At 43.8% G+C, this 27,209-nt stretch overlaps 1 protein-coding gene across 1 annotated transcript; it reads right to left on the bottom strand.

Moving 5' to 3' along the window:
* Window positions 1–919: 919 nt before the first annotated feature.
* gap43 (growth associated protein 43) lies at window positions 920–20,619 on the bottom strand. Its single transcript, XM_004076022.4, has 3 exons — window positions 20,360–20,619; window positions 14,000–14,618; window positions 920–2,157 (listed from the first exon to the last, which is right to left on the bottom strand). The coding sequence occupies exons 1-3, from the start codon at window positions 20,387–20,389 to the stop codon at window positions 2,087–2,089; spliced, it is 720 nt and encodes a 239-aa protein (XP_004076070.1). The 5' UTR covers window positions 20,390–20,619; the 3' UTR covers window positions 920–2,086.
* Window positions 20,620–27,209: the final 6,590 nt, after the last annotated feature.

Here is a 27,209-nt window from a genome sequence, read left to right as displayed (position 1 = left end):
GCTAATATGATATTTTACTTGTCACCAAGAGAGGGCGCTATGTTCACATTTCATACTGAAAATGTATTTTGCTCACATCAGACAAATAGGCATCACCCTGCAGCAGGTGGGGGGATGCAATACCACTGATCAGCTGTCAAAACATACCTTATTTTTAAAAAAAAAAACATTATGGGCTATTTTTGCTGTAAAAGTTAACATTAGTTTGGAGTAAAACCTACAGAGGAGGGATATGATGCGAGTAGAAGACAAAGACAAAAAGATCCACGGCTCAGTGTGCATAAGGCCATGCACAAGTTTTCCGTTGGGATGCTTTTTTCAGCAAAACAACCTCATTAGCATAAAGGTCAACCATATGTTTTTGTTATAATAGGTCCTACTTTGAGAAAAAGTGTTTGTGCAGCCACAAGTGCGTGATGGAACATCAAAGTGTGCTCGTACGTTTGCATGTAGGTTAAAGGTGCGTATCCAAACACGTGTAACCCTTGTTCTATCCTAGGCACTTTAACATTGGGAGTAGGGTCATCTAGACCCACTAGACAGTGCTCTGAACCTTTTTTCTTCAATGATTTGTGATCTTCACTGGTGTCCATGGATTACATGAAATCTTTCCACCTTCATCCACCTTTGTCATGGTAGGGAGAACACGTCAATGGAAGGGGGGGGTCATCTAAGATAGCACAAGGGTTAAGCAGTTACAACAAGCTATCTTCAGTATATGTCCTGCAGATAAGCACTCTATCACATTAGGGTCATGTTTCACAGAGCTGTCACATGATGAAGCCATTAAGGGTTTCAAATAAAGGCATGTGAGCTTGTTAAATGAAAAGAATATGCATAGTACATCTGAATGGCTCCTCCCCCTTATATCTGGATACAAATGGACTTGATTTTTGAAGAAACTCCACAGTTTGTGATGGTAATTGGCACATTTGCTTTATTTTTGAAAACAGACATTGAAACCATTTGAATTTTTTTCATACTTTTTTCTCACAAGCATTTGAACTCCTTGATAAAGTTGAAACTGGACATTGCACTCACTGGGAACATAAGAAAATGATTCGCTCTCTTTTTGTTGTTTGTTCTGCTCAGTTTTTTTGCTTCTAGACTTTTTTCCTTTTTTTTCCAGAATATCGGTGCAAGATTTTTTGTCTTCTTCCCCAATTCATATAAACTGCCATAACAACACCAAAGACATCAAAAAGAAGCTGCCACATCCTCTTGAATTTTGTGACTGCGTTCCTCTCGAAGGGAGAGTTCCCATCATGCATTTGGTTCAATGGTTCGTGCTGCTTTTGCCCCGTTTGGTTGGCTGAACATATGAGCCAGCCAGTAACATCAATTTCTATGGTTTGCTATGGGTATTTCATTGAAAACAGGTCCTTTACTGTAAATGTAGGTACATAGTTTGTAAAAGAGGAGTAAACCAAGCTTGGATGAGTCAAGCAGAACAGAATAAGTGGTAGATTTGTTCAAGAAATAATGCTCAGATTAAGGACTGGAAAATTTACAATTTTAAATATACATTCTGTTATCTTTCAGACAAGTCAATACTTTACTTTGACATTTTGTTCTCACATTTGTCTGATGGTGGAAACTAGAGTTCAAACTTAGAACCGGCGCGGTCTTGTTTTTACAACAAACAAACAAAAAACAAGTTGCATTTGAAACATGGACTTCAAAGAAGGGCATTGCAATGCTTACAAATCTTGTGCATTGGCATCACGATCTAAACGGGGTTTTCCAGTCCGCTGCAGTTCTTCCATGACGGTTTCACTTTCGGTAAAAAGTGTACCAAATGAAGTTTTCCAGCTCTGCAGCATCAAACTAAAGATTTTTTCTTTTCCTAACGATCAACACCATTTCCTCCTTATGGTTTTACCTTGAGCCAAAAAACGTCATGCTGGAAACTCCCCCCCCCCCCCCTCCCCCCAACATGGGAAAATCATTGCCACACGAAAAGATGACAAACAAATAGAAACTGGTGGCCTTCACGTGGAGAAGGCAAAGGGCCACGTTTGTAGAGCTGTGTTTCTGCGCTTTTCTTCATACTCTTCATTTTGCTTTCACAGGGTTTGACTTTGTCTTATTCATCCTTGGACTCAGGGGGCTCCACAGCAGGAGCAGCCTCAACTGCTTTCAACTCCTCTGCAGCATCTAGGTAGAAGGAGAGGAGATAGAGAACGAAAGGAAGAACATAAAGAAGAGTAGAAGATAAAAAAATGGGCAAAAACTTTAGGTTAGCTTTCCCACACATCTATTAGAAATAGAAATTGCAAAACACATTCAATAGACATCAATTCATAGAGGTCCATTGCACATCACCGTTTAAATCAAAACCTGCAACCTCTTGAGTTGTGATCCTGTCATCCTTGCGCATTGAAGCCGCTGTTTTATTGCGAATAATGCAACATCATAAAATCAATTTAAAATCCGCACAAAATGTAGAGGTGTTGTAATAGTTTTTTTTAATGTGTTACCAACAAGGTTGTGATTTAGTGTAGTCACAGTAAAGTTTTTTTTTTCATTTTCGATTTGCAAACAAGGTTAGGAGTTACAGGTGTTGTAAATAAGATGATGCTTCTAACGCTGCTAACGTGTTGCGTGTTACAAACCAGTTCTAATGTAACTGTGAATGCTGGAAATAAAGTCTGACTGACTGACAGGCTTATCTCTGACTTTTTCCCTCTTGATGCGCCTTATAATTCGGGGCGCCTTACATATGGTTGATCAAATTCCCAATCTTCATTCACTTATATCTAATGCCTACTTGATACTAACTGCAAACTATTTTATAATTAAATAACACAAGGAAAAATAATTTAGAAGGTGGACAAGTGGTGTTTTTTTTAGTGCTTTGGAGGCCATCTTTCAAACTATCAATGCAACGCTGGCTATATTCATAAAGGGTACAACAAGATTTGCAGTGCTAAAGGTCAATCTAAAATGAGGATCTCTGGTGAAAGTAACAACATTTTACTTTTTCAAATACTGTTTTTTGAGGACTATAAGTCACTGTTAAGCTACGTTCACACTGCAGGGCCTAATGCTCAATCCGATTTTTTGATAAAATCAGATTTTTTTGCAAGGCTGTTCACATTTCCAATTAAATGTGAACTTTTGCGATCTGTGTGACCGTGAAATGACCCAGAAGTGCCCTGCATGTGCAGAATAGTATTCAACGGGAAACGACGTCACTCATTGTTTGCGGAAGTGGCTAATGTTAACAATGGATGTCAACAACAGTGTTGTCAACAGCAGAGCTCTTTTTGCATTATTACATTTATTTTCATGAAGGAGCAGCACAATTACAATCTTCTCTTTTTAAGAAGGCATTGGAACCAGGATCGTCTGTACCCACTGTTGTGGAATGGAGATGTGGATGTGCCAGGGCCACGCGCATGTGTGTGTAAGAGAGAGGAGAGAGAGCGTGTGTGTGTGTGTGTGGGGGGGGGGGGTGGCAACGGAAGTGTGTCGGGTGCGCAAATTCATGTTGTGTGTTACGGAGGAAGAAGAACAGTAATAAATGCTATGGACTCTTTATTAACTTGCTCTGGAGAATCTGAGGGTCCGAACAGAGAAGTGAACCCCGGAGGAGGATCCCGCGCTTCTGACCACGGTCGGAAAGGAAAAAAAGTCATAGCGAGAAAGGTTCAACATCACGCTCGGCCATTTCGCTGAAATATTTTCAAGAACCGGCTGGTTGCAATAAAAGCCCTGGAGTTTGGCCTGAATAGAGCTGTCACCCCAAAGATGTATCAATCTGTGACCTCGCTTCTCTTCCACTGACTGGTCTCAGCAGTATCGTCTGCCATGGTTGATGTTTATGTTCTAGTTCCCGCCTACTTCAACGCAGAATGATGACGTTTGTTGCGTATCGATGACGTACGGGTCGGATACATGTGGCCTGGCTGATCAGACGGCGGTCGAATTTAAAAATATCGGATACGTATCGGATTCAGGACCACATCCCCAAGTGGTCTGGGTCAGATTTGAAAAGATCGGATCTGTGTTGTTCAGACTGTCATGAAAATCGGAATTGGGTCGTTTCAGCCTGCAGTGTGAACGTAGCCTTAGACAACCAATACTCAGATGCAACCTATAAAAAAATGTAAAAATATATATATAAAGCTGCTAGAGGGCACTGTAGGTGTGTTTGCAGCTGGTCTGCTCCTCAGTCTTAGGCCAGGCTTTGTGGAATTGTTCCAAAGCAACAAAAGGGATAAAGAATTCAACAGATTCATTAATATGAACTGAAATGAGGAGTTTAGTTGACATGTGAGCTTGTTTTTCATGGTTATCTAAACTATGAACTTCGAACTGCATGTTGGGCTAACATACTAGATTCCTCCTATGCTTCTTGGAGCTAAATATGGTTACAGTAGTGAAGTGTGCACATATTCCGTCTATTAATGTTTTCTATTTTAATAATATGATTTGCATTTGAAGATGAATGTCTGTTCTTGTTCCTGTATTTTGTTAAATAAATTACTTCCAAAAGCGTGAATTATATGTGATCGTTTTCTTCTCTATTATGTACTCAGGTGCACAGCCCCAATTACCACAGATATGCTGAGCGAGGCAGCAACTGACCTGAAAGACAAGATCATGTCTAGAATGAACATCAGGCAACCTCGACACCAACACTCCAATTGTGTTGTACCGCTTCAATCTCAAGTTGTGAAGGGAGTTGCCGTTTGTGTATGTTAGAACATTGAGATACCAGTTGCTTGGCAGCTAGTCTTGATTGTGAATTTTGAAGCATCCATCCATTCTTTGCATGTAACCTCTCTGGGTGGGGTTGCTTGAGTAGTAACATTCTAACAGAACCTTGTTCTCACATCTAGGCCATTTCCGTCTTGTTCCAGTAGCCCACTACCCATCAGGGTCTTCTGGTCCCCCAGCACCTGAGGCAGACCTTGTTTGGCCGGGCGACGCCTGAGTCGGCATGACATGTGGTTCATTGTCTCTCATGCATTACGAGGTGGCAGTAGTGTTAAGGGTCTAGCCAAAGGGGCCTCGCTGGGTTTTAGTAATTGCTCGCCTATGATATGGTTATTGGTATTGGTGGTGGTTTCCTGTGTGCCAGTCCTGTGTCTTACCAACTGAGCTACATAGTGTGTTGCTAATCATGACAAAAAGATCCACGGCTCAGTGTGCATAAGGCCATGCACAAGTTTTCCGTTGGGATGCTTTTTCAGCAAAACAACCTCATTAGCATAAAGGTCAACCATATGTTTTTGTTATAATAGGTCCTACTTTGAGAAAAAGTGTTTGTGCAGCCACAAGTGCGTGATGGAACATCAAAGTGTGCTCGTACGTTTGCATGTAGGTTAAAGGTGCGTATCCAAACACGTGTAACCCTTGTTCTATCCTAGGCACTTTATTGTTGGGAGTTGGGTCATCTAGACCCACTAGACAATCCGCTGAACCTTTTTTCTTCAATGATTGTGATCTTCACTGGTGTCCATGGATTACATGAAATCTTTCCACCTTTATCCACCTTTGTCATGGTAGGGAGAACACGTCAATGGAAGGGGGGGGGGGTCATAGGATAGCACAAGGGTTAACAATGTGGAGTTGTCTGAGATATCCAGTGAACATCTGCAATAGGTGTATATTAGCCATCTAATAGACATCTAGTACCCAATGGGTTGTGGCATGTTTTTGAAAATAAAAAATCGTCAGTGCTTTTAAATACCACCTGCTGATTTTTTAGTCAAAAAGAAAATTAAACGATGAGGTTCAAACAATGCGAAAGGATTCTGGGAAAAACACTCAGAAGGAGCTGTTATTCTGCATTAACAGCTCAACATCTGAAATCGCAGTGAGCGTCAATAATAAAGGAAGAGAGTGCTTCTAATGGAGCCGTGAAGCCTTTGGACTGCCATCACAAGGCTAACAGCAGCATCTTGGTCTGTCACATCTGATTATGCGTGATGCCCACAGTGTGCTGCACTATAACAACATCCAGCAGTGACTTACATACAAGTGAGGGTTGCTGGATGAAGCCCCATGAGACACCATTGGCTTTGCACTCATCTTTAGCCCTTGTGCTATCCTAGGCACTTTAACATTGGGAGTTGGGTCATCTAGACCCACTAGACAGTGCTCTGAACCTTTTTTCTTCAATGATTTGTGATCTTCACTGGTGTCCATGGATTACATGAAATCTTTCCACCTTTATCCACCTTTGTCATGGTAGGAATAACTCGTCAATGTAAGGGTGGGGTCATCTAAGACAGCACAAGGGTTAGCTTTCATGTTCAGCCTTTCTCTATTTTTGATAAAGTTAAATAAAAGTTAAATGCAATTGGTTGTCTTGGAGGAAAACAATCATTGGAGTGTTTTCAGAGCAGTGATATCACACACAGATGAGCTCATCCTCTTTTAATAGAAAGAGGAGGCATTAAACAATGACATCATCCCTTTACATAGTGAACTGATGGAGTGCATGTGTGTGTGTGTGGAGGAAGTGGAGCCATCAGGTTAGTTGGCGAGTGTGCCACAACACAGCATTAGTCACAGCTGATCTTCCAGGTAAGAGGTAATGAGCTTGTTGGCTGGTGTGACCAATTTGAGCGTGTCCGTCTCCGCAGCCGCTTGACCGTGTGAAGTAAACACGATTTCATCCAATTTACTGAGCCACAGCGCATCATCGGTGCTGCTCTCACAGCCAGGTTGATGCTGACTGACGCGCTGCCTAAGGTTGCAGATGAAATGTAAATGTTTGCTCTCTACGGCATTTTTACAAATGACATGCTCTTTTACTTTTATGTTTGCTTCATTTCTTTGTTTCTCACTCCTTTTTAGAATTTCAAACTACTATTTTTGGACTGGCCTTATGTACTGAATGGGATTAAATCAGAGGACAAAAAGCACTATGACCCACAATGCAACAGCAGCAACACTGAGTTGACATTTGCTTTTAACTTTCTAAAAAAAACTAACTAGCTGTTGTCAGAGGTGCAGTCAGGAAGATAGAAGATTTGGTTTATTACTGCTTAACCAAAACTGGCATTGTTTTCTACATGTTATATAGAATTTTAAAAATGATGAAGGACACATATTAAGATTAAAACTGCATTTCTCAGTATTTCTTAATCCATCACTGTGAATCAGGAACAGACAAAGAAAAGGATGTTTAAAAAAGGGCTTATACGATCCATGAACGTCTTTGTTTTCCTTGTCTGAGCTGGACTCTGGCTCAAAACTGCTGGATAGCTCCGATATTGCTCACCATTTTTATCAGGTTGAGGTTTTCAGGGGCTGCAAGATAGCAGGAGAGCATGTAAATAGAGAGCTCTCACCAATGGGGAGGGGAATGGGGGATGAGGGAGCTCTAAGACGGTGGTCCCGCCCACAACTCTGAGGAAGATTTCTTTTTTCTTTTTTCTAACTTGTCCTGTCCAACAGCTGGGCAAGCAGATGAGAGCTGAGGGCCTCTTGTGTTGGACATATTTTACTTTAACGAGAGGGGTTATTAATCTTCAGACAAACCAGAGGTATGTCTGAATAAACCCCTTTTGTAATTGAGGCCAAACTTTATTAATTTCAATCATGTTTGAAAATCTTTGGTGTTGGACCGGACGGAAAAGGAAAGAAGGGAAGAAGAGAGGGGGATGTTAGAGGGGGGGGGGGGTGATAGTGGGAGGGGGGGGGGGGATAAGACAATGAAGCAGCATAGAGCAGACAGGTTTACTGGTTGTTTATCATTACGTTAAGGTTCAAGTGTAGTACAAAAAGGGCGGGGCCTGTCCACACACACACTCAAATGTTATCAACACACCTGCTGGCTGAAAAAATGTCCACATGTCAACATATAGACAAAACAGATAGTGTTCACACATGCATACTTATGCCTTTAAATCAACTAGTGTGAAATCTTTCATTCATTCAATCATGCAAACTATAAGTGCAAAGGTGAGCTAACACCTGTGCTCAGGTGAGTGTTTATGTTCTTCTAAAATGGATGGTGGAACGTGAAAAGACGGAAGGAGAGTGCCTAGCCATCCCCACACCAAGACCCCCGCCGCAGCAGCAGCGGCAGCCGGAACCCCCAACACCACACGTTAGCAGGCAGGGGACAACCGCCCCCCGGGCGACCAAATCCACCACCCAGGCCAGGACCAGCAGGACCGCCGCGAGGCCCCCAGAGCCGGAGAGCAGGGATGCACGAGGGGAAAGAGAGCGCCGCCCCAGCCCAACCAGGAGAGCAGCCCCCCCCCCGCCGCGCCGAAGAGCCCAACGCAGGGCCCCACCCGAGGAGGGCACCCACAGCCCCAGACGAGCACCCCATCACCACCCAGGAGTTCCGGGCATCCCCCCCGCCCCTACCCCAGGTACGAGCCAGGACCCCCCAAGGGAGACCCGCTCCGCACTCCAGGCAGCCACCCACCCGTCCCACGGTTGGTCCAGGGAGGAGCATGCCAGGGGCCAGCCACCCCCACCCCGGAGGGGAGCACACCGGGGAAAAAGGGGGCCCACAAGGGGTGTTGTAAACATAGCCCGACCAGGCTCGGCCACTGTTGGAAATTTGGCGGGGCCCAGCGCCCAGGAGCAAGAACCAGAACCCACCCCCATGGACACGGACACCCCCGGCTCAGATGTAATATGAACCCCCCCAGAGTGGAGTGAGCACCGCCGGGCCCAGGAAACCGGCACCCAGGGGACACGGCAGCCCTCGCCAAGGGACCCGTACCCCCCACCAGGGAAGGGGTAGGGGACGGATGGTCCTAGGTCCCACCTTCCTTGAACGCCCCCCCTCAGGACAGGGCCGAACAAGCCCCCCACCCCCACCCACCCCAGACCCCGCAGCCAAAGCGGATGACCCCCAGAACGACCGGGGGTCCCAAGAGGGTTGTCCCGTCCCGTCCCAGAGCCAGGGAAGGGCCGATCCCAGCCCCAGGTGTAGATGGGCAGCCCGCCTAGCGCCGCTGGGCCCCGCCCCCCCGAGCAGGGCCCCCCGCCAACCCCCCCCCCAGCACAGGCAAAGGGACCATCCCCCAAGCCAAGCCAGGCCACCCACACCCAAGCCCAGAGGACGACGCCGCGCCCCAGCCCGCCCCACCCAGGCACCGGACCCGACCAACGGAGCCGCCCCCGCCAGGCCGCGGAGGCCCCGACCCCCACACCGAACCACGGGAAAAGGGCAAGGAGCAGCGACGACCAGGCCCCCAACCCCCTAAGTCATGGAGTCAGCCACGGGAGACCAGAGAGACAGAATTCTTTCAAAGTTACTTGAACTTTGGGCTGACATTTTTTCCAAGCTGATATGATCAAACAGCAGATTTCTGTGTTGACTTATGTTTATATTTTTCTTGTTTTTCCAATTTATTAAAATGGTTTTTTTAGCAATACAAAGAGTTATGAAAATGATAGATGCTAATCCTTCTTCTATATCGATGGCACTCATGTCACCAAGCACACAAAGTGATGGTGAGGCCGTGATTGAAACCTTAAGCCAGACTGATAGATCGGCACATACCTGCTGCCAGAGAGCCTGGACAGGCGTGCAGAACCACAGAGCATGCATGTAGCTGTCGGGTAGATTACTGTAACAGTGCTCGCAAATGTCTGAGTTACTGAGACCCATCTTGAACATCCTCTGTCCAGTGTAGTAAATTCTGTGAAGAGTTTTGAGATGGATTAGCCGCAAATTTGGACTTTTTGTCAGTTTGAAGGTGTTTAGACAGAGTTCTGACCAGAAGCTTTCATCTGTGCTGATGCTCAAATCTGCATCCCATTTTTTTGTTGGAAGGGAAATATTATTGTCTAAATTACATAAAAGTTTGTATATTTCAAACATGTCAAACTCTGAGGAAGATTTCTTATGATCTCCTGCTGCTCTGCAGAGACTATTTTTTAGAAAACAACACAGGTTTTTGGATTTTACTCATAATTAATAGGCCACTGAAAATAGAAAAAAAGAGGATTGGAGTGGGACTTTAAATAGATTTTGTTTTACACTTACATGTTCAGATTAAAGAGTATTTCTGTAAAGACAACGTTTATAGTCAGGCTCTCCAAGTCTCAATATTCAGTGCCTGTGTTGTTTTCTTAATTAGTGGGTCACTCTCAGATAGTGCGAGCTTTTAAAAGACTGTCCCACTGTGGATTGTGACCAGTAAGGATCATTAATCATTCATTTAAATCAGCACACCTGTTATGATTCTCTGCTCCATTCAGGCTGGTTATCCCATCAAGGTGGTAACTATGACAACTGGGATACAGAGCTGCATAGGTGACCTATTTTCCATGTAGTTTTCCAGTTCTCATCTGTGAACACCTCTCACCTTCAACCAGCTTCCAGACTGAGCATGCTCAGTTGGCCACCTGTCTGACTTGTCAGTCTTTGATCCAGAGCAGTTTTTTCTGGAGTGACGCGGCGCTGTTGTTGGGGAGTGATCACATTTCCACATGTGTTTATGCTTCAGTTTAGATAAATTCTGCTTGAATATTGGTGCTGCTGTCATTAAAGGCACATGAAGCCATCTGTGATGTTCACCAAATGTGAGGAACACGCTGCTTTTGTGTGAACAGCCACACTCCTAACAGCAACTATACAAATCGCTACACAGCACAATTATTTTGTTGCTGTGCATTTGTGTCCTGAGCTTTTCGTCATCTCTGTGTAACTTTTGTCACATATGGTTGAGATACAAGAAGTCTAATTAAAGACTAAGCTATGTCTCTGTGTTAACCGGTGAACGATGGACCACTGCCAAAGGTCTTTGAACCCTATATACTTGACAAGCAGTTCTATCGTTGTGGATCCTGCCAAGCAGACTACATGAAAGCCTTAATTCATTATTTTTACAGTAAGTGGGTCTTGGAGTGTCTGGATGTATTTTTGTCTCTGAACTCAATGGCCTCAGAGGAGCTGAGAAGGCACTGGACCACAGAAGCTAATCTTAATCACAACTGCGCTTTGGGGTAGATATGGGCTGTCTGAAGGTGACAACCTGTATGAGTCATGCAGGTGGCCCAGATCGTAGACTGCTTGGTGAGCCCATGGAGCGTAAATGTTTATGCGAATTTTTATGCTGCATGCTCATAGCAAACACTTAAACAACAAGTAAAGGGAACTTAAAGGTTGTACGGATTTCTTTTCTTTTTCAACTCCGCTGAACCCTGCGCACTGTGCAAAGGGCCCATCCAGTGGCGGTTTTTGATATGGGCGATGTGGGCGGTCGCCCAGGGCGGCACTTCGTAGGGGGCGGCATTTGCCGTGCCCTGCGTTACATATAATGTGCTACAATATTCAAGAAGGACGTTTTGCGCTTTTAATTTGAAATTGCTTCAGCTGCCGACACTTAACACTTTTAGATTGACACATCAGACTCTTAAGAATGTCTTCATCCTGTTTCCTCTTCACACTTATGGTGCAAAAAAAAAAGAAAAAAAAGATGAAATAACTCAGAGTGAAACAACGTAAAACAGGCACATGAAAAGGAATTAGGCAGAACAAACACCCGTGCTCAACCCAATTTTGACAAATGCAGGCAATGGGGATTATTTCCCACAATTACTTGCTCCAACACAGCAGACCCGACGCGCACGTGAGCACCGCCCTCTACTGCACGACGCTTGCGGCCACACCTCTTTGCGGTAGTCTTTGGAACATAAGTCAAAAAACTCGAGAGGGGGGCGCAACTCGCCGGTGGCTGGCTGAATCACACTAACAGGTGATTGGGAGTCTTTTTCTCATAGAGTCAGGGGTCATAGAGACAGAGCCGCGTGTGTCAGAGGGAAGGGGGAGGGGAAGGGGAGGGGTTGTTAAGGGAGGAGAAGGGAGGAAGCACCCAGGCGCAGAGAGCGAGAGGAGGCAGGAGGTTGCAGGGGAACGGGGGCTTTAATAAACAAAACTAATGACACAAAACCAAAACCACTGCAGACGGCAGGCTAGAAACTCGAAACACTAAACACTCGAAACGGGGAGAGCAGACTAACATACTGACTAACATACTGTGGACCAGCCCAGGAGAAAGGGAATGACAAGACTTAAATACACACAGACAACCGAGACACAGGTGAACACAATCAGGAAGGATGGGGAACCAAAGTAAAACTCACAACAAAAACAAAACAGGAAACCCTACAAAATAAAACAGGAAGTTAAAGTCAAAACATGCCAGAACAAAAAGTAAACAAACCACAAGGGCAAAGAAACAGAAACCGTAACAGGGGTGCTGGGTGCAGACCATTTTTTATGGATTGAGTTTTTTGGGAGGATTTCTGCTGTTGGTGTTGCACAAATTTAGGGAAATGCCAAATATTTTTGGAGTAATCCCACTGATGAATTCTATGATTTAGTCTTTAATGTTTTATAAGACATAAAAATATTAATCACAATAAGTTTTTTTTTTTAGATCTAATCCCTCTGATATGTTTCACAAAGACACACACAGGACGTCAAACATTAAGAAATTATTGCTAAAAATGAAGCAGGAGTCCTGCTCTAAAAGAAATGCTCTAAAAAATGATGAAAGAGCAAAAAAAAAAACGGAAATATTTGATTTGTAATTTCTTATTAATATTTCCAGGCTTTCTTTGTTTTGTTCTGCAGCATGTTTATATTTGTATAATTTTGATAGAATATATTTCTATGGAGAGCAAAATATTAAAAATTATTTAGGGGTTAACTTGTGTTCCTGTTTTTACTCATATTTATGTTAAAAAGTTCAGTTTAAAAGTTTTAAAAGTTCAGCTTTAGTGTGTAGTTCAGTTAATGTTTATCTTCTTCGGCTCAAAACCTAAAGCGTGTTTTTAATTTAGGCCCCCTGTGTGACTGAGTATAACCCCCCTGTAATACGAGTCTAGAAAATTGATAGGGAAAACAACAGGATGTTGTCAAATTTTGTATATGTGCAGAGGGGGGGGGGGGGGGGCTGTGGGGTTACTCGCCCAGGGAGTAAGTTGGTGTAGAACCGCCACTGGGCCCATCAGTACTGTTCAAGTGATAAGTGCATGGAGCCTGACTATTAACAATGAGGAAAGTAGACGGTCAAAGTGTTGTTGGTGTGGGAATCCTATGGGTGTCCTGCAGGCACTTATATATCACCTGCACACCCTGAGCATGCAAGCGTTTCAGCGCGATCAGTAAGGGGACACTGTGCACACTTCACTTATGACTGGAGTGCAGCGTATGGACACTTATGGATGCTTATGACAGCATCATAAGCTGTGTGTCACTTACCATATTATCCACACCATGAGGTGCACTTGAAAGTCAAAATCCTTTTTTTTTTTTTTAAAGACAGTGTGCCTTCTAATCTGGAGCGCCTTATGGATTAATTATGGTTATGCTTATTTTATGTTAGTGATTTGGAGAGGTACACTCTGCTCTGTGAAAATATCAGTATGCTTTTTTTATAAGTTGTAAACAAGGTTATGTTAACGTGGCTAATGTGTAGCGGTGTTGGACTGTGTGTTTTTTTACGTGTTACTAACAATGTTGGGAGTTAGCTTGGTCACAGAAAAGTTTGTTTAAGAGGTATTAGTATGTTTTTTACATGTTGCAAACAAGGTGAGGAGTTACAGGTATTGTAACTACGCTAACACAGCTAATGTGGCTAACATGTAGCATGTATGTTGTAGAGTTACTGTGAATGCAGTTGATAACTGACTGACAAACTTATCTCTGACTTGTCGCACTTAATGTACCTTATAGTTCAGGGCCTTATGTATGACATAAGTTCAAAAACAGACATTCATTGATTCTGTGCCTTATGATCCAGTGTGCCCTGTAACTTCCATTATCCTTATAAATGCTTCACTATACACTTACCACATGCACGACAAAGGTTTGTTCCATTTTCATAAAGTCCCTTAAGTTGGTTGTAGGACCCTAAAGGAAACTGCAAGACACACCTGCTCTCCCCTTAGGATGCAGCCACTCTTCTCTATGACCCTCTATGGGCCCGGATAACCAAAAAAACTGTAGCACCCATACCGGTCATGTGACCAAGGCTTAACTGGAGCGCTGTAATCGGCATACCTTGTTGATCTTTTGTTTGGTTAGGTTCTTCCTCAGCTGTTGGGCTGACAGCAGCAGGCACATCGGCTTGTCTGGCCTCCTCCTTCTTCTCCTCCCACTTTTTCTCCTCCTCCTTCTTCTCCTCAGCTGTGGCTGTGGTGGGACTCTTGGTTGTTGCAGCTGGAGCCTCCACCTCTTTGGGCTTCTCCTTCGGCTCCTCTTTCTCAGGTTCAGAGGGCGCCGTGGCAGTTGTAGGAGCAGATGGAGCCGGCGCCACAGGAGAAGTGGCTGCGCCTGCAGGAGAGACAGCAGCTGCCGGAGAGTTAGCTGGTTTGTCTGCTGCAGGGCTTTTGGCTTGGTTTAACTCTTCCTTCGCCTCCTCTCCTGCAGCTTCATCCTGCTTAGCAGGTGTCTCATCTCCCTCTGCTTTCTTTGTCTCCTCTTCTCTCTCTTTTGCCTCATCTGCAACAGGACTGTTTTCTTCCTTCTCCTCCTCTCCGTCTTTCATCTTTTTCCGAGTTATGTGTCCACGGAAGCTAGCCTGTATTTTGGTGGCTGCCTTGTGGGCCTTGTTGTCCTCGGGTTTGTTGGCGGTGCCATCCTGCTCAATCTTCTGGTCTGCATCCTCATTTTTCTCCACCTGATGAACAACACACAGTACAGAATATTAGCTGCTAGCAGCAGTCATGTGGGTCCAGAGGAACCTTTTGTAGCTATAATGTACATTTGCTAAGAAAAATGGAGTCTTAGACTGAGATGTTCTTCCCAAAACACCATTCCCTTTTATCCCAGAATACAACTACAGATCATTGCATCCTAAACAAATGTGATGAACCAGAAGGTCAAAGGTTGGAAAAACACACACAGGTCATTTGCAAGCGACTACAATAGAGCTTTGAGAGGAAAGTGGGTTTGAGTTTGAAGACGTGTCAGTACAAAGCAAACCAAAGGAGGAATGGGGTTAGAAGGATCACACACTGGAAGGGGTTGGGTGAGATTACCTTCAGTACTCGCATCCATAGCTGCTCATCGAATAGCGGGCTGTGTTATGAGTCATATAAATCTAATGAAAAGAAATCAAATCAAATCAAAGAATGATCATTAAGTACTGAGAGTGGCAAACAAAACGAGTCAGTCTTTTCAAAAGTGAACAATCAAGGTAAAATGTCCAGAATGTTTAACCGATTGAAAAAATAGCTTTAAATGAAGTATTATGAGGCAAAATGAACTTTGTCTAAAATGTTAAATGACAAAGTGTGGAAAAGCACAAAGAAGATGCTTTTTCAGGCATAGAGGATGACAGAATCACACTTCTACGGTGGCCCTGAAGTGCAGATCACACCAACAAATCACTCTACGCAAAAACATATTACAGACAACTAAAAAGGCAAAACAAATGATAATTTAAAAAAACAACATAACATTTTAGAATTTAGAAACCAAAACACAATTCCAAAAACAGAAACAAGGTAATAATGAAACATTTCACAAAACAAAAGTCATTTCCAGAAATGAAAAAGAAATGTGAAAAAACACGATTAGAAACTGGAAAATCAGGTACTGTACTTCACTGACTTGGATGACTTTTGATGTTTTTGTTTTTTCACTGCGACAGACTGGCGACCTGTCCAGGACGTCCCCTGCCTTCACCCACGAGGGGCCGGGATAAGCTCCAGCAACCCCATGACCCCAAAAGGGACAAAACGGCTTAGAAAATGAATGAATGAGTTTTTTCAAAAGCGTCTTCAAGCTCTGCATACTAATAAAAGTTATGATTGGTGTGGCACAGACCCACTATTGATTCATGCTAAAGAACTTTGTCATGAAATGATTGACAAATGTCATCGTCCAATCAGCGATTTCCCTCAGCCCCACTACCTTTTTTGATTTCTTCTTTGTTTCATTTTTTTAACATCTAATTTTGCTTTCTGGAAATTACTTTTGCTTTCCGAAATGTTTCATTTCAATATTTAATTCAATTTATTTGGGATTCCGTTTTGGTTTCTGGAAATTGGCTTTTGGTTTCTAAAATGTGATGTTGTTTTTTTTAGAATTTGTTTAGCTTTTTTCACTGTTGTGTTCAGTGTTCATATTCTACACTGGTTTTCACTTAGTGGACAAAATGGGCCCACAAAATAAACACAAAAAATATTTATTTTTTTTTAAGAATGGAGTTACAACAGATAAAAGTAATAACTGGGCTTAAACGCCAAGCTACTCCCTTGACATCCATTAGTGTCAACCCCGTTTTCTGCTAATGAGCGCTTAAAATCATTAAATATGAGATCTCCATCCTCTAGTTGCAGCTCAGTCTGGCTCGCCAGTGAACAAGCATGAACCTCCTCAGCATTCACTGCCATACGCCTCCCAGCCATTAAAGGTTACCTTGACAACCGGAGTGCTAACTCATCACAACTGCGTCTGCTGTTTTCTTCCATGAAAGACTATATGTCACTCTGATTGGTGTGGCACCCAGCTCCTCAAAGGGACTGGGCCAGTGGGAACCCGTAAATCAAGCTAAGCATTCAGCATAATAAGCAGGGGCTCAAAATGGGTGGTGGTGCATTGGTGCTTGCAGTCTGGGTCAACAGACAGCCATGCTTTGGGGAGTTCAAGGCCGACCGTTTCATGACAGCTTCCGTTCTTGTTGGCGTATCTAATATAAAGCTCAGATTGGACAGCTGTCTGTGGGACAAACCCCATCAGCAGGGGTGCGATTTAAAAGCCTCTAAATTAACATGTCTTCAGGGTCAGTGAGTCAGTGCAGGGTCAGTAACGTCCTCATTTTTTCTCCACCTCTGTTTCCTCTGCATTCGGGCGGTACATTCTAAACCTCATTGTCCTAAAAGCGATTTTGGAGTCATGTAATATTAATAATTGTAGATAGATGATGGCTGTGGGAAGGTGTTTTCAACAGCTCCATGTTCCTCACTCGTTGTGATTTACACTTTAAATCCATCCTGAAACAAAAAGGAGTGGAGACAGACATGGAGACAGACAAAGCACAAGCGCCCCACCCTCCCATCCAAGTAATACACCAGTCTCTGGTGGCTTGTTGGGCTTTTATTAGTCTGATCTCACAGGTGCTTACAATTGCCAAAAAATCCGACCTAAGCACTTAACTCTAAACAGAATTACTTCCCGGCTGCATTCAGTGAGTCAGACGGTCAGAGAAAAGCAATTGATGAGGGTGTTTGGGAATCAGGGGGGGGTGACATCACTTCTGGATCGGAGAAGATGTCAATTACTGTAGAAATGGGGACGTGTGCAGGCGAGGAAATAACAGAATATCACCAAAGCGTTGAGTGATCTCATGAAAGAGCAGGAAGACAGTAACATCATGCTGATGTGCGTGAAACATCCTGCCGTGACATACACCATTTTTCTGGCTAAAATATTTGAAAATGTCATTTAACCCTTGTTCTATCCTAGGCACTTTAACATTGGGAGTTGGGTCATCTAGACCCACTAGACAGTGCTCTGAACCTTTTTTCTTCAATGATTTGTGATCTTCACTGGTGTCCATGGATTACATGAAATCTTTCCACCTTTATCCACCTTTGTCATGGGAGAACAGGGAGAACATCTCAATGTAAGGGGGGGGGGGGTCATAGGATAGAGTTACGAGTCATCATTGAAACCTTTTTTCCACTTCATTTGTGCTTTGGTCACGTTCCCCCTCTCTCCTGCGGGCGTCGTCCCTCCCCATGTCTGTGCGGCACACATTTTCATTCATAAATAGAGCAGCACATCTCAAAGGCGCACCACAGTGCAGCACTTTCACGTCTTCCCACATGGAGCCAGGGCCTTTTAATTATTACATATTTGCATTTCCAGGTTAATTAAATTATGCCTCTATAATTGGTTCAGCATTCTGGTGAACACAGACGCAAATGTTGTAATAAAACCCCCGAAAATGTAACAATTCAGTTTTTTGATTTTATGTTGGGTCGTGTGTCACTGTTCATTATGGCTTCAGCATGTGCTCCAGCTTTGAATGGACGCTGGCTGCAATGAGAACCACACCCCAAGAGCCGGCAGAATAACCCGGCTGGTAATTGGCCGCACGCGCAGACCACCATCCCCCAAAGGTGACACACCGTAACAATCAGGCGCTGTCAGTGCTATTAGGCTCCAGCTTCAGGAAGTGAAAAAAGGGAGGATGAGGACTTTCACAGGAGGGAAGCGACAGTGATGGGGTGAGGCTGATGGTGACTTCATTTGCACAAAAGAACAGCTCAGGCTACTGCACATGGAACCATGACTTCCTCCTTGCTCCTCCACCCAGGCCAGAAGACAGAATTTGCAAGGATATGGGTGGTGTTGGGGAGAAAGGTTCTGCAGAGGAACTCATTTTACACTTTTTAATGTACTTTTGGAGGATTTTTGACCGAAAAAATGATAAAACAAATGAGTAGTTTGATGAAATTAAACTCCTTAGCGGCAGTAGTAGCTGGAGGGAAATTGCATTCCAAATTCTCCTCAGAATTGCAGTTTTCTCCTCTTCTCCTGCAATCCATCCAGACTGCAAAGAGCAAAGGGTTCAGACTCCAACTGCTGAACGTCTCCTCATTCTGTTACTGCCGTCTTTCACTCAGCATCTCGGTGAGCAAACTGCCACCCACTCACTCTCTCTGTCTTTTTCTTTCTCCCGCACGCTCAGACATAGCAGAGCACCACACCCTTTTCAGCCGGCTATCTCCTGCAGATGAGAAGAGGGGGGCTCAGGTGGAGGCTGCCACAGCCCACGCTCACTGGGGCTTTCGCCTTCTTTTTACAAGGGGGGGATTGATGAGCAACGCTGAAAGCCATGCAGCTTCTCTCTGTTTTAGCCCGAGACGAGATGCTCCACGCAGGCTGATACTGCCGTATGCTAGCCTCGTTACATCCTCTGGAGCTGTCTTTAATTCAATTAGACCGCTCTCAGCCTGAACAAAGGCTCTGCCAGCAATGATCTCACATGGGCTGACGATGAGGAGGGACAGAAGAGGGAGGGGAGGTAAAGGTATATGAGGAAGGGGAAAAGAGTATGGGTTGGTGCTCAAGTTAATGACGAAAAAATGTTTTCAAGCCCATTGAGGAAACTGAAAATGACACAAAGACGTTGAGTCAAATCCACACTTTAGGTTAAACACAGTTCTTTAGAAAAGGCTGAGGTGATCCAGTCAAAGCTCTGTTCTGGGGTTACAGAGGACACCTAAGCTGGAAGCCACTCCCATGTAGTGAAGACGTTGCACAAGCACTCAGAACTCCATAAAAGGCAGAAGCTGCAGCTGTAAAGCTGGGAGCTGCAAAATAATGCTCTGCTCAAGCAACCATGAAGACCAGAGCAGCTCGAATCCAAAGGCAGGAGACAAGGTGGGGTTTAACCCCCCCGCACGGGGAGGCGGTGACAGCAGCGCCTCACCCACATGGCTGCGGTGTGCAGCGTGCATCTTCACCTCATCCCTTCACCCAGGCTGCCCCACTCTTCCTCCTCCTGCATGTCTTCCAACCACCAAGCCGTGCTTTTCTTCCTCAATCTCCCATCCTGAACAGAGCTAAAGTGACTCATCCAGACTGACATTTAAGAAGCAATCAAGTGCCACGAGGAACCGGCGTGTTCCGAATCAAATAAAAGCCGAACCATTTTGAAATAGCAGCAGGAACCCGGCAACATCGAATGCCTCCTGCAACTCAGTGAAACAGCTTCTTTTTTTTAATTATTATTATTTCCTCCTTGAGAGACTGAATTGTGGCTGTTATTAAGCAGGGAACATCACCCTTTAAATGAGCAGACACTTCATCCAGCCCTCCACCAACATCCACTTGTAAAGCTGGAGGGCTATGATAATCCATTTATCCTCATTTATTCCCATTGTATTCCCACAAGGCCACTGACATGATGGTGCTGCTCACTCAATCTGTACCCCACCCTTTTTTTCCCCTTCCACACTAGAAATTTTCCTTCCTATGTCGCCCACTGCTGCTAAAGAGGAGGCAAAAATGGGAAATATCCTTTACATCTAAGTTCAGGTGAGCTCCTGGATGAAACATTTGACATGGAAACTGACAATCCAGAAACCATCAAGTGTCCCTAAATATTTTTTCACTTTTCCAAGTGTTTAATTAACATAAACCATCAGCCTGAGATCTGGTTTCAACCTCTCTGCAAGTGCACTGTGAGGTCTGAGAGGCATTGTGGCGACATCCATTCATGAGGACTAATCACATTAACTAGGCGTGTCTGGGATTTGTAGATTTCTATGAAGACAAGCTGGGGCCCAGAGTCAAATCACACTCCCGTCTTTTCTAATCTCCCCCACGGGCGCCCTAATCTGACAAAGTTCAGAGCCGGAATGAAGCATTTTTATCAGAGAAAAGGAGAGCTGAGCAGTTTACCGGTTTGGTTCTTCTTATGCAGCACAGCATAGTTGGACTTGTAGTATCCTCCTGTTTTCTTCTCTGCTTCTTTTTTGCCTTTTTTTTCTCTCGTGCACACTCTCAGTCTCGTGCACACGCTCTCTTTTGCTGGCTGTATCAACAGCTAAGTCGTCCGGTACATTTACTCATCCCAGTTTGCGCTCACACGCTCTTGGTTCGGTCTGGCTGGGGAGGAACTCTCTGCTTCGCTCTTACTTGCTGCCTGACAATGACTGTGAGCCCACCCTTTAAAACCCCTCCCTTCTGCCTCCATCCCTCTCTCCGCCTTTCTTCTCCTCCTCATCCTCTCCTCCTCCTTTTCTCTCACAGCGATGATCCCCATCTCCTTTAGATTAGCACTCCTCTCTTCATCTTCTCGCCCTCCTCCCTGTCAGCATGCGACCCCACCCAGAAAAGAACATCTCTTCATAAGGGACAGGATACCTCCACTCACTTTTAGCCATCACTCATCTCCATCATCCTTCCTTCACACAGAAGATTATTATTTTTAATTATTATTTATGTCAAACTCTGGATCTCAGACTGGAAGTTTCTGGTGCCAAAAGCAAGGTTTGCTGGCCCAGCCGAGAGCAGCTCCTGCCAGCAGAGATGTGTGAAAGAGGGCGGCCATGCACACTGATGCGAGCATGTTAGACACACATGCACACTTTCTGCTTTTAGGATACGTCACGAGCACCACCAAACCACCCACCTACCCTCCCTTCAGTACCCAGCTCTCTCTGTTCTCATGGAAACACCAGAGTAGAGGAGCAAGTGGAGGAGGAGTGTGTGAGAAAGAAGCAGAAAAAGAGAGGAAAAAAGGTAGGAGAAGGATGCAAAGAGGTTGGGTGTGGCAGGCTGCTCCCCTACCTCCCTCCCCCCCATTTTTTTTCTTATGTGTGCGATTGCACAAATTTGATGAACACCACACACTTTTCCTATGACAACTACGACAAAACTGTCGGTTTGAGGCGCATGCTCACGCAAACACCCACACTCTGTATTTGTCTTTCACCATGCACAGACAGACAAGCATGGTGGTGTCCCCACCCCCGCTCCGACACCGGCTAAGCTCAAGCAGATGCTAGACACATAAAGAGGCTGCAGGGAGGCATGGACAGTGTGAAGCCCTGATTGTTCCACATCCACTTCCCAGAACCGCAAGCCCCCAAGGTGGTCGCTCCCGCCACACAAGCAAAAGCATTACTCGGCAGCGGCAGCACTGCATCATCACTATGTGCATTCATGGACCATGGTGGCCCGAGTGACACAGACTCTGAGATAATGCAGGGTTCTGCTGAGTGTGCATAATGTCTCCCCCAGCATTGGCCTGCTTCATTTTTGCACAGTTGTGCACATTCATCCCAAACAGCTGCCAGTTCAGCGGCCTCCACTGAGCTGTACTGCTAGAAGATAAGTGCTTTGCCAAAAGAAAACTTCTTTACTTTGTGCTCCTCTGATTTGTTGTCAGACTCTTCTAAATCTGAAAATGCCAACCAAAGAGCGGGAACGATTTTAAAAAGGTAAAGCTCTTGCACGGGTTGTTTTTTTTTTAATCTTCCACAGGTGATTTCACATCAAGAAAATGAAGGATGTAAACACAGGAAAAGAAAAAAAAAATTTAATAGTTACTTAATACTTTGATTATCAGCATCGTCACCCAGATTTCTATTTATTTTGTTTTCTTTAACCGTTGTGCTATCTTAGATGACCCCCCCCCCCCTTCCATTGAGGTGTTCTTCCTACCATGACAAAGGTGGATAAAGGTGGAAAGATTTCATGTAATCCATGGACACCAGTGAAGATCACAAATCATTGAAGAAAAAAGGTTCAGCGCACTGTCTAGTGGGTCTAGATGACCCAACTCCCAATGTTGACCCTTGTGCTATCTTAGGTACTTTAACGTTGGGAGTGGGGTCATCTAGGTTAACATTGGGAGTTGGGACAGGTGGGGTTTAAGTTTGTCTTGCATTTCCCTTGAGGCACATGCGTCTACCTCAAAGGATGGTGTGAAAATGTAAGGTACCATTGTTGTGGGTGTTGGAAAAGTATTGTGAAGTATTTACACAAAGTTACACACAGTCATGATGTGCGGGTGATACTGTGCCCTTACTCCATGCTCTCGTCATTAGTAAGGTGTGGCGTTCAGGCCCCTTATGGACCCCGCGCAATTGCTGCATCCACGGGGTGTGCACATGATAGTGTGCACACCCCGTCCCCATCTGAAGTGCCTGTAGGATGCCTACACAAACTACATATTTCACTTACTTAGCTTTTACTTACCCTAGTGTGTTTTATAAGTGGTAACTACAACCTGTCACCCATAGCACGGCCATAGAAAAATGTGCATGAATATTTACGGGCTCACTAAGCAATCTACGATCTTCAAAATTTCATGCGGGCCACCTGTATGCTCCAAACAGGTTTGCCCAATTTTTGCCCGTGTTCACCCGAAAGGACAGTTTTGACCAAGGCCTAAATAATAATAATAATAATAATAATGGATTAGATTTATCTGCGCTTTTCAAGACACTCAAAGCGCTTACATTGTGTCCATTATTCATTCACTCCTCATTCATACTTGGTGATGGTAGCTACTGGTGTAGCCACAGCTGCCCTGGGGCAGACTGACAGAGGCGTGGCTGCCATTTCGCGCCTACGGCCCCTCTGACCATCACCAGGATCATTCATACACATTCACACACCAGTGGAACCACACTGGAGGCAAGGAGGGTGAAGTGTCTTGCCCAAGGACACAACGACAGTTGACTGGGGGGAGCGGGGATCGAACCGCCGACCCTTTGATCGTTGGACGACCTGCTCAACCGCCTGAGCCACTGACGCCTACTTATATATATTAAAAGTTTTTATTTAGAAGTTTCTATCCCAGAGTTAAAACAGGCAGAATCCGGGGCAAAACTGCAGAAACAGAGTGAGAGTGTGTGGGACGGTCTCTGAAAACCATCCATCTGCCACTGTAACAGACTGAGCACCAATGGAGTGGAAACAAACACGGCCAGCAGTAGCCGGCCCATCTTGAGCCACTTGGTATGCTAATGTGCGTCCAGTTTTTCGATTGTTCAATCAAGCAGCTCTATATGTGGCTGTACAAACAAAGGGAATCAATACTGTCACACTTTCCCTGGCAGCATTGGTGAAACATTCTAGGAAGAATGCTCTGGAAAAACATTGTTCTTTGTCTCTTCCTTACAGAGTGCAAAACACAACAACAAATCACTCATCACAAAAACATTAACAATCACAATGACAATCAACAAAACAACACATATTTATGAATAAATAAATAAAAAACTGACACTAAAACAGAAAAGGATAAATATTTCAAAAAATGAAAAATATTCAAAAAAATCTTAATGAAATGTTCAAAAATGAAACAAAGTGAGAATCCGCAAAAGGTTCACTTTGGGATATCACTGATTGGATGATGATGTTTGTTTTGAAAAAGCTGAAGGGTTTTTTTGTGGTAAAGAGTTACAAGTGAACCTTTTGCAGTGACTGTAGGCAGAAGCTTAAAAACCTGTTTTTAATTGTAAAATTGTTCCTAGTGGTCTTCTATGATTATGCAGACTTATGCCAAAATCCTGCGTCGTTTTAAAGACCTATTTTCTGCAGAGCAACAGGAGCCCATTAGAAATGTGCTTTTGGGCTGAGGCTGTTGACATGAAAATTAGCCGAGCTAATTTCTCAGGATGCCTTTGTTCACATCCTCTACTGCACATGTGTCAAATTCAAGGCCCGGGGGGCAAATGTGGCCCACGAGAGCACAAAAGTTTTTTCTTTTTTTGAAATAAAAAATAAAAATTGGTGTGTATTTATTCATATCTAGGGGGAATTGAACTGAAGCTATTGGAATGGGCAACTACACATTAGGACTCAAACACTGTCCATATAGGTTAGGCTATATATAGAATCAAATTTCAAAGGATTTATGCTCAAGTAACAAGCAAACATAAGTTTCCTATGCAGCTGTAATTGTCACTTTAAAGAGTTGTAATAAATAAATTATGAGTTATTCAACATGAAGAAGTAGTTACATTTATTTTTTCATTACATTTAGTTTCATGCATTAGTTATATCTGGCCCCTTGAGGGGAACCACTATGCGGATGTGGCCCTCTGTGAAAATGAGTTTGACCCCCCCGCTCTACTGCTAGTGACAAGCGCCTCAGTTTAGAGCTAGATGCCAGCTCAGACAAGGAAAGGAAAGCGTACATTGACCTTTTTGTCTGCAAGTGGAGAATTTAGAATTAAAGCAGAAACATCAAGACTGTCCCGCCGTCAGCAGAAGCTGCGTCATAAGTTTGAGCTCTTCAAACATCCGGGTTTCCTCTGCTCCTGATCTAACACGATTTCTAAAGAGAAAAACTCAGAAATGCAGTTAGAATCTTAAATCATTTTACACATGTCCTTTAACATAGAATATGTCACAAACTCCAAAAACATGATTCTCATTGGAGAGGGTCTGTAACCCTTGTGCTATCCTAGGCACTTTACCATTGGGAGTTGGGTCATCTAGACCCACTAGACAGTGCTCTGAACCTTTTTTCTTCAATGATTTGTGATCTTCACTGGTGTCCATGGATTACATGAAATCCTGGTCCACAGTCTCCCTGCTCTGCTCCATTCCGATCCTCCACCTGCAGACACACAGATCCATGAATGTCTCTGTTTTCCTGGTCTGAGCTGGAATCTGGATCAGAACTGGACGGATGGATAGATCTGATATTGATCACCATTTCTGTTGCACCGCTAATGTTAGCTTGGCGTTTTGAGGGACTGTAAGCTAATGGGAGAGAGTAAACAAAGAGATAATGGGAAATAACCAGAAGCTTATTCTGTGCCAACAGTCCTGCCCACAACTCAGGGGGGGGAATTTCTGATGAACCACTGCTGTCCTGAGAAACTAAGTCCTAGAAAACTACACGGGTTTTTTGATTTTGGCTAAAAACAGCAAAATTATAATTAAAAGACCGTAAATGTTGAAAATAGATCAAAAGATGATTCAAGTGGGACTTTGAAATTGAACTGTGAGATACTTGAAGCCAGTCAATAAAGCTTCATAGTTTTGTTTGTAGTTCACCTTTCTGCATATCTTTTCAGGGGTCACCACAGTGAATTAGCTTTCACTTATTTGCACAGCTGGTTTGGCAGAGAGTTCTACGTCGGATGTTCTCCCTGACACAACCCTGTATTTTCTCCAGACTGGGGACTGGAACCAGGAAACTTGCAAATCATTTTAGTGATGAAACACATTGGCAGCAGGCCATTCATCAATTCAAGACACCTTTTGTTAGTGAAACTCCCCCCAAAGAAGCATGGTGGGCCCTTCACCTAAACGGTGTGTAATCCTTCAGCCTCTAAATCCAGCTCTTCCCAAAATGAATGAAAAGGCAACGTCAAGTAATAAATACAGAAACAATGTTGAAGATATTTCATCCATTTAGACCAAAATCTAATTTTCAGAATCATTTTGAAAAATCTTGGTTTCTTTTTTTTTCTTTTTGAGTAAGAGCAGATGCCTTTTGGAGATTGAGACATTTTTTACACTGTTCTACTAGGTCTGAATATGGTTTTTCCAGGTGTTTTACTTATGGAAAGTGTGAATCTGAACTCTGTCGCAGACCAGGCTGGTGAACCCTGATCCACCTGAATAAAATGATTCCAGTTAGTCACCATGGATTAAAAACACTAAGAAACAAAAGTAGTACCACAAAACATCCTTCTGAATGTGACTGTGGTCCATTTGGGTTTTGAGGTTGATTACGATAGCTTTTGCTTTGCTAAAATATTGAACTTTCTCAAATATTGAGATGAACACCACATTCAATCAAACTGATTATGCAGTCTCTCGAGCAGATGGTAATTACTCTGATCTGGGAAAATAATTAACTGTTTCATTTCACAGTTTAATGCAATATAAAGCATGGATCAATAGAAGCTTTCAAGTTGCTAAACTGCTACTAAAGTGGCATCCATAAGTGAAATTTATAATTCATAGGATTTACAGCTTCGGAATATTCTGGAAAAGGACGTTATTGACTCAATGCCACTGCAAAGTGTGAATTGCATAGGGCTGAATTACGTAATGCCTCTTTACCGCTCTAGATTCCAGAGGAAGCATTTTTCACACAACTTTAAACACTTTGGAATGTATTTGTTGATGTATTGTTTGGATACAGCTGTTTACTACGAAGCTCTGCATGTTGTTCTCCAACTAATCTAAGGGTTACATGAAGTTTGGAGCTCTAGCTGCCTCTGGATTTACTCAGTGGCTTCTGTGCACTAAGCTCCTCAGCATCTGGTGACATGCTGTCGGTTTCTGTGCCGGACACCTTGTAGCTACGTCTGCGATTGTTGTTCAAGACTTAGTCACATGGACCAGAGTGGGTCAACCCCCATTCGGGTGCTGCAGGTTTTTGGGTTGTCTGGGCCTTAAGGTGAGTACAGGTGTGTCTTGAGGCTTGTCCAGCCACCTCAATAGACGTCATGAAAAGGGAACATAACATTGTTGCTTGTATGGTAAGTGTACTAAAAGGATTTGTTAGGATAATGTAAGTTACACGCACTTGTGACGGACGGCTGCAGCTGTCGTATGGTCGTATTCTTTCCTTTCCTTCCTTTATTTTTAAATCATTTTTCAAATTTTTTCTTTTCTTTTAAAGTAAATTTTACGTTGATTTCAATGATGTATTGTGATTTTAATGCATTTTTCTGTTTTGTGAAGCACCTTGAATTACTTTGTGTACGAATTGTGCTATACAAATAAACTTGCCTTGCCTTGCCTTCCCTAAACACAGCACTCCAGTCGT

Source organism: Oryzias latipes, chromosome 13 (genome assembly GCF_002234675.1).
Source record: "Oryzias latipes chromosome 13, ASM223467v1".
Classification (NCBI taxonomy): Eukaryota; Metazoa; Chordata; class Actinopteri; order Beloniformes; family Adrianichthyidae; genus Oryzias; species Oryzias latipes.
The sequence above is the reverse complement of the archived record's forward strand: the minus strand, read 5'-3'. Positions and strand labels throughout refer to the sequence as shown.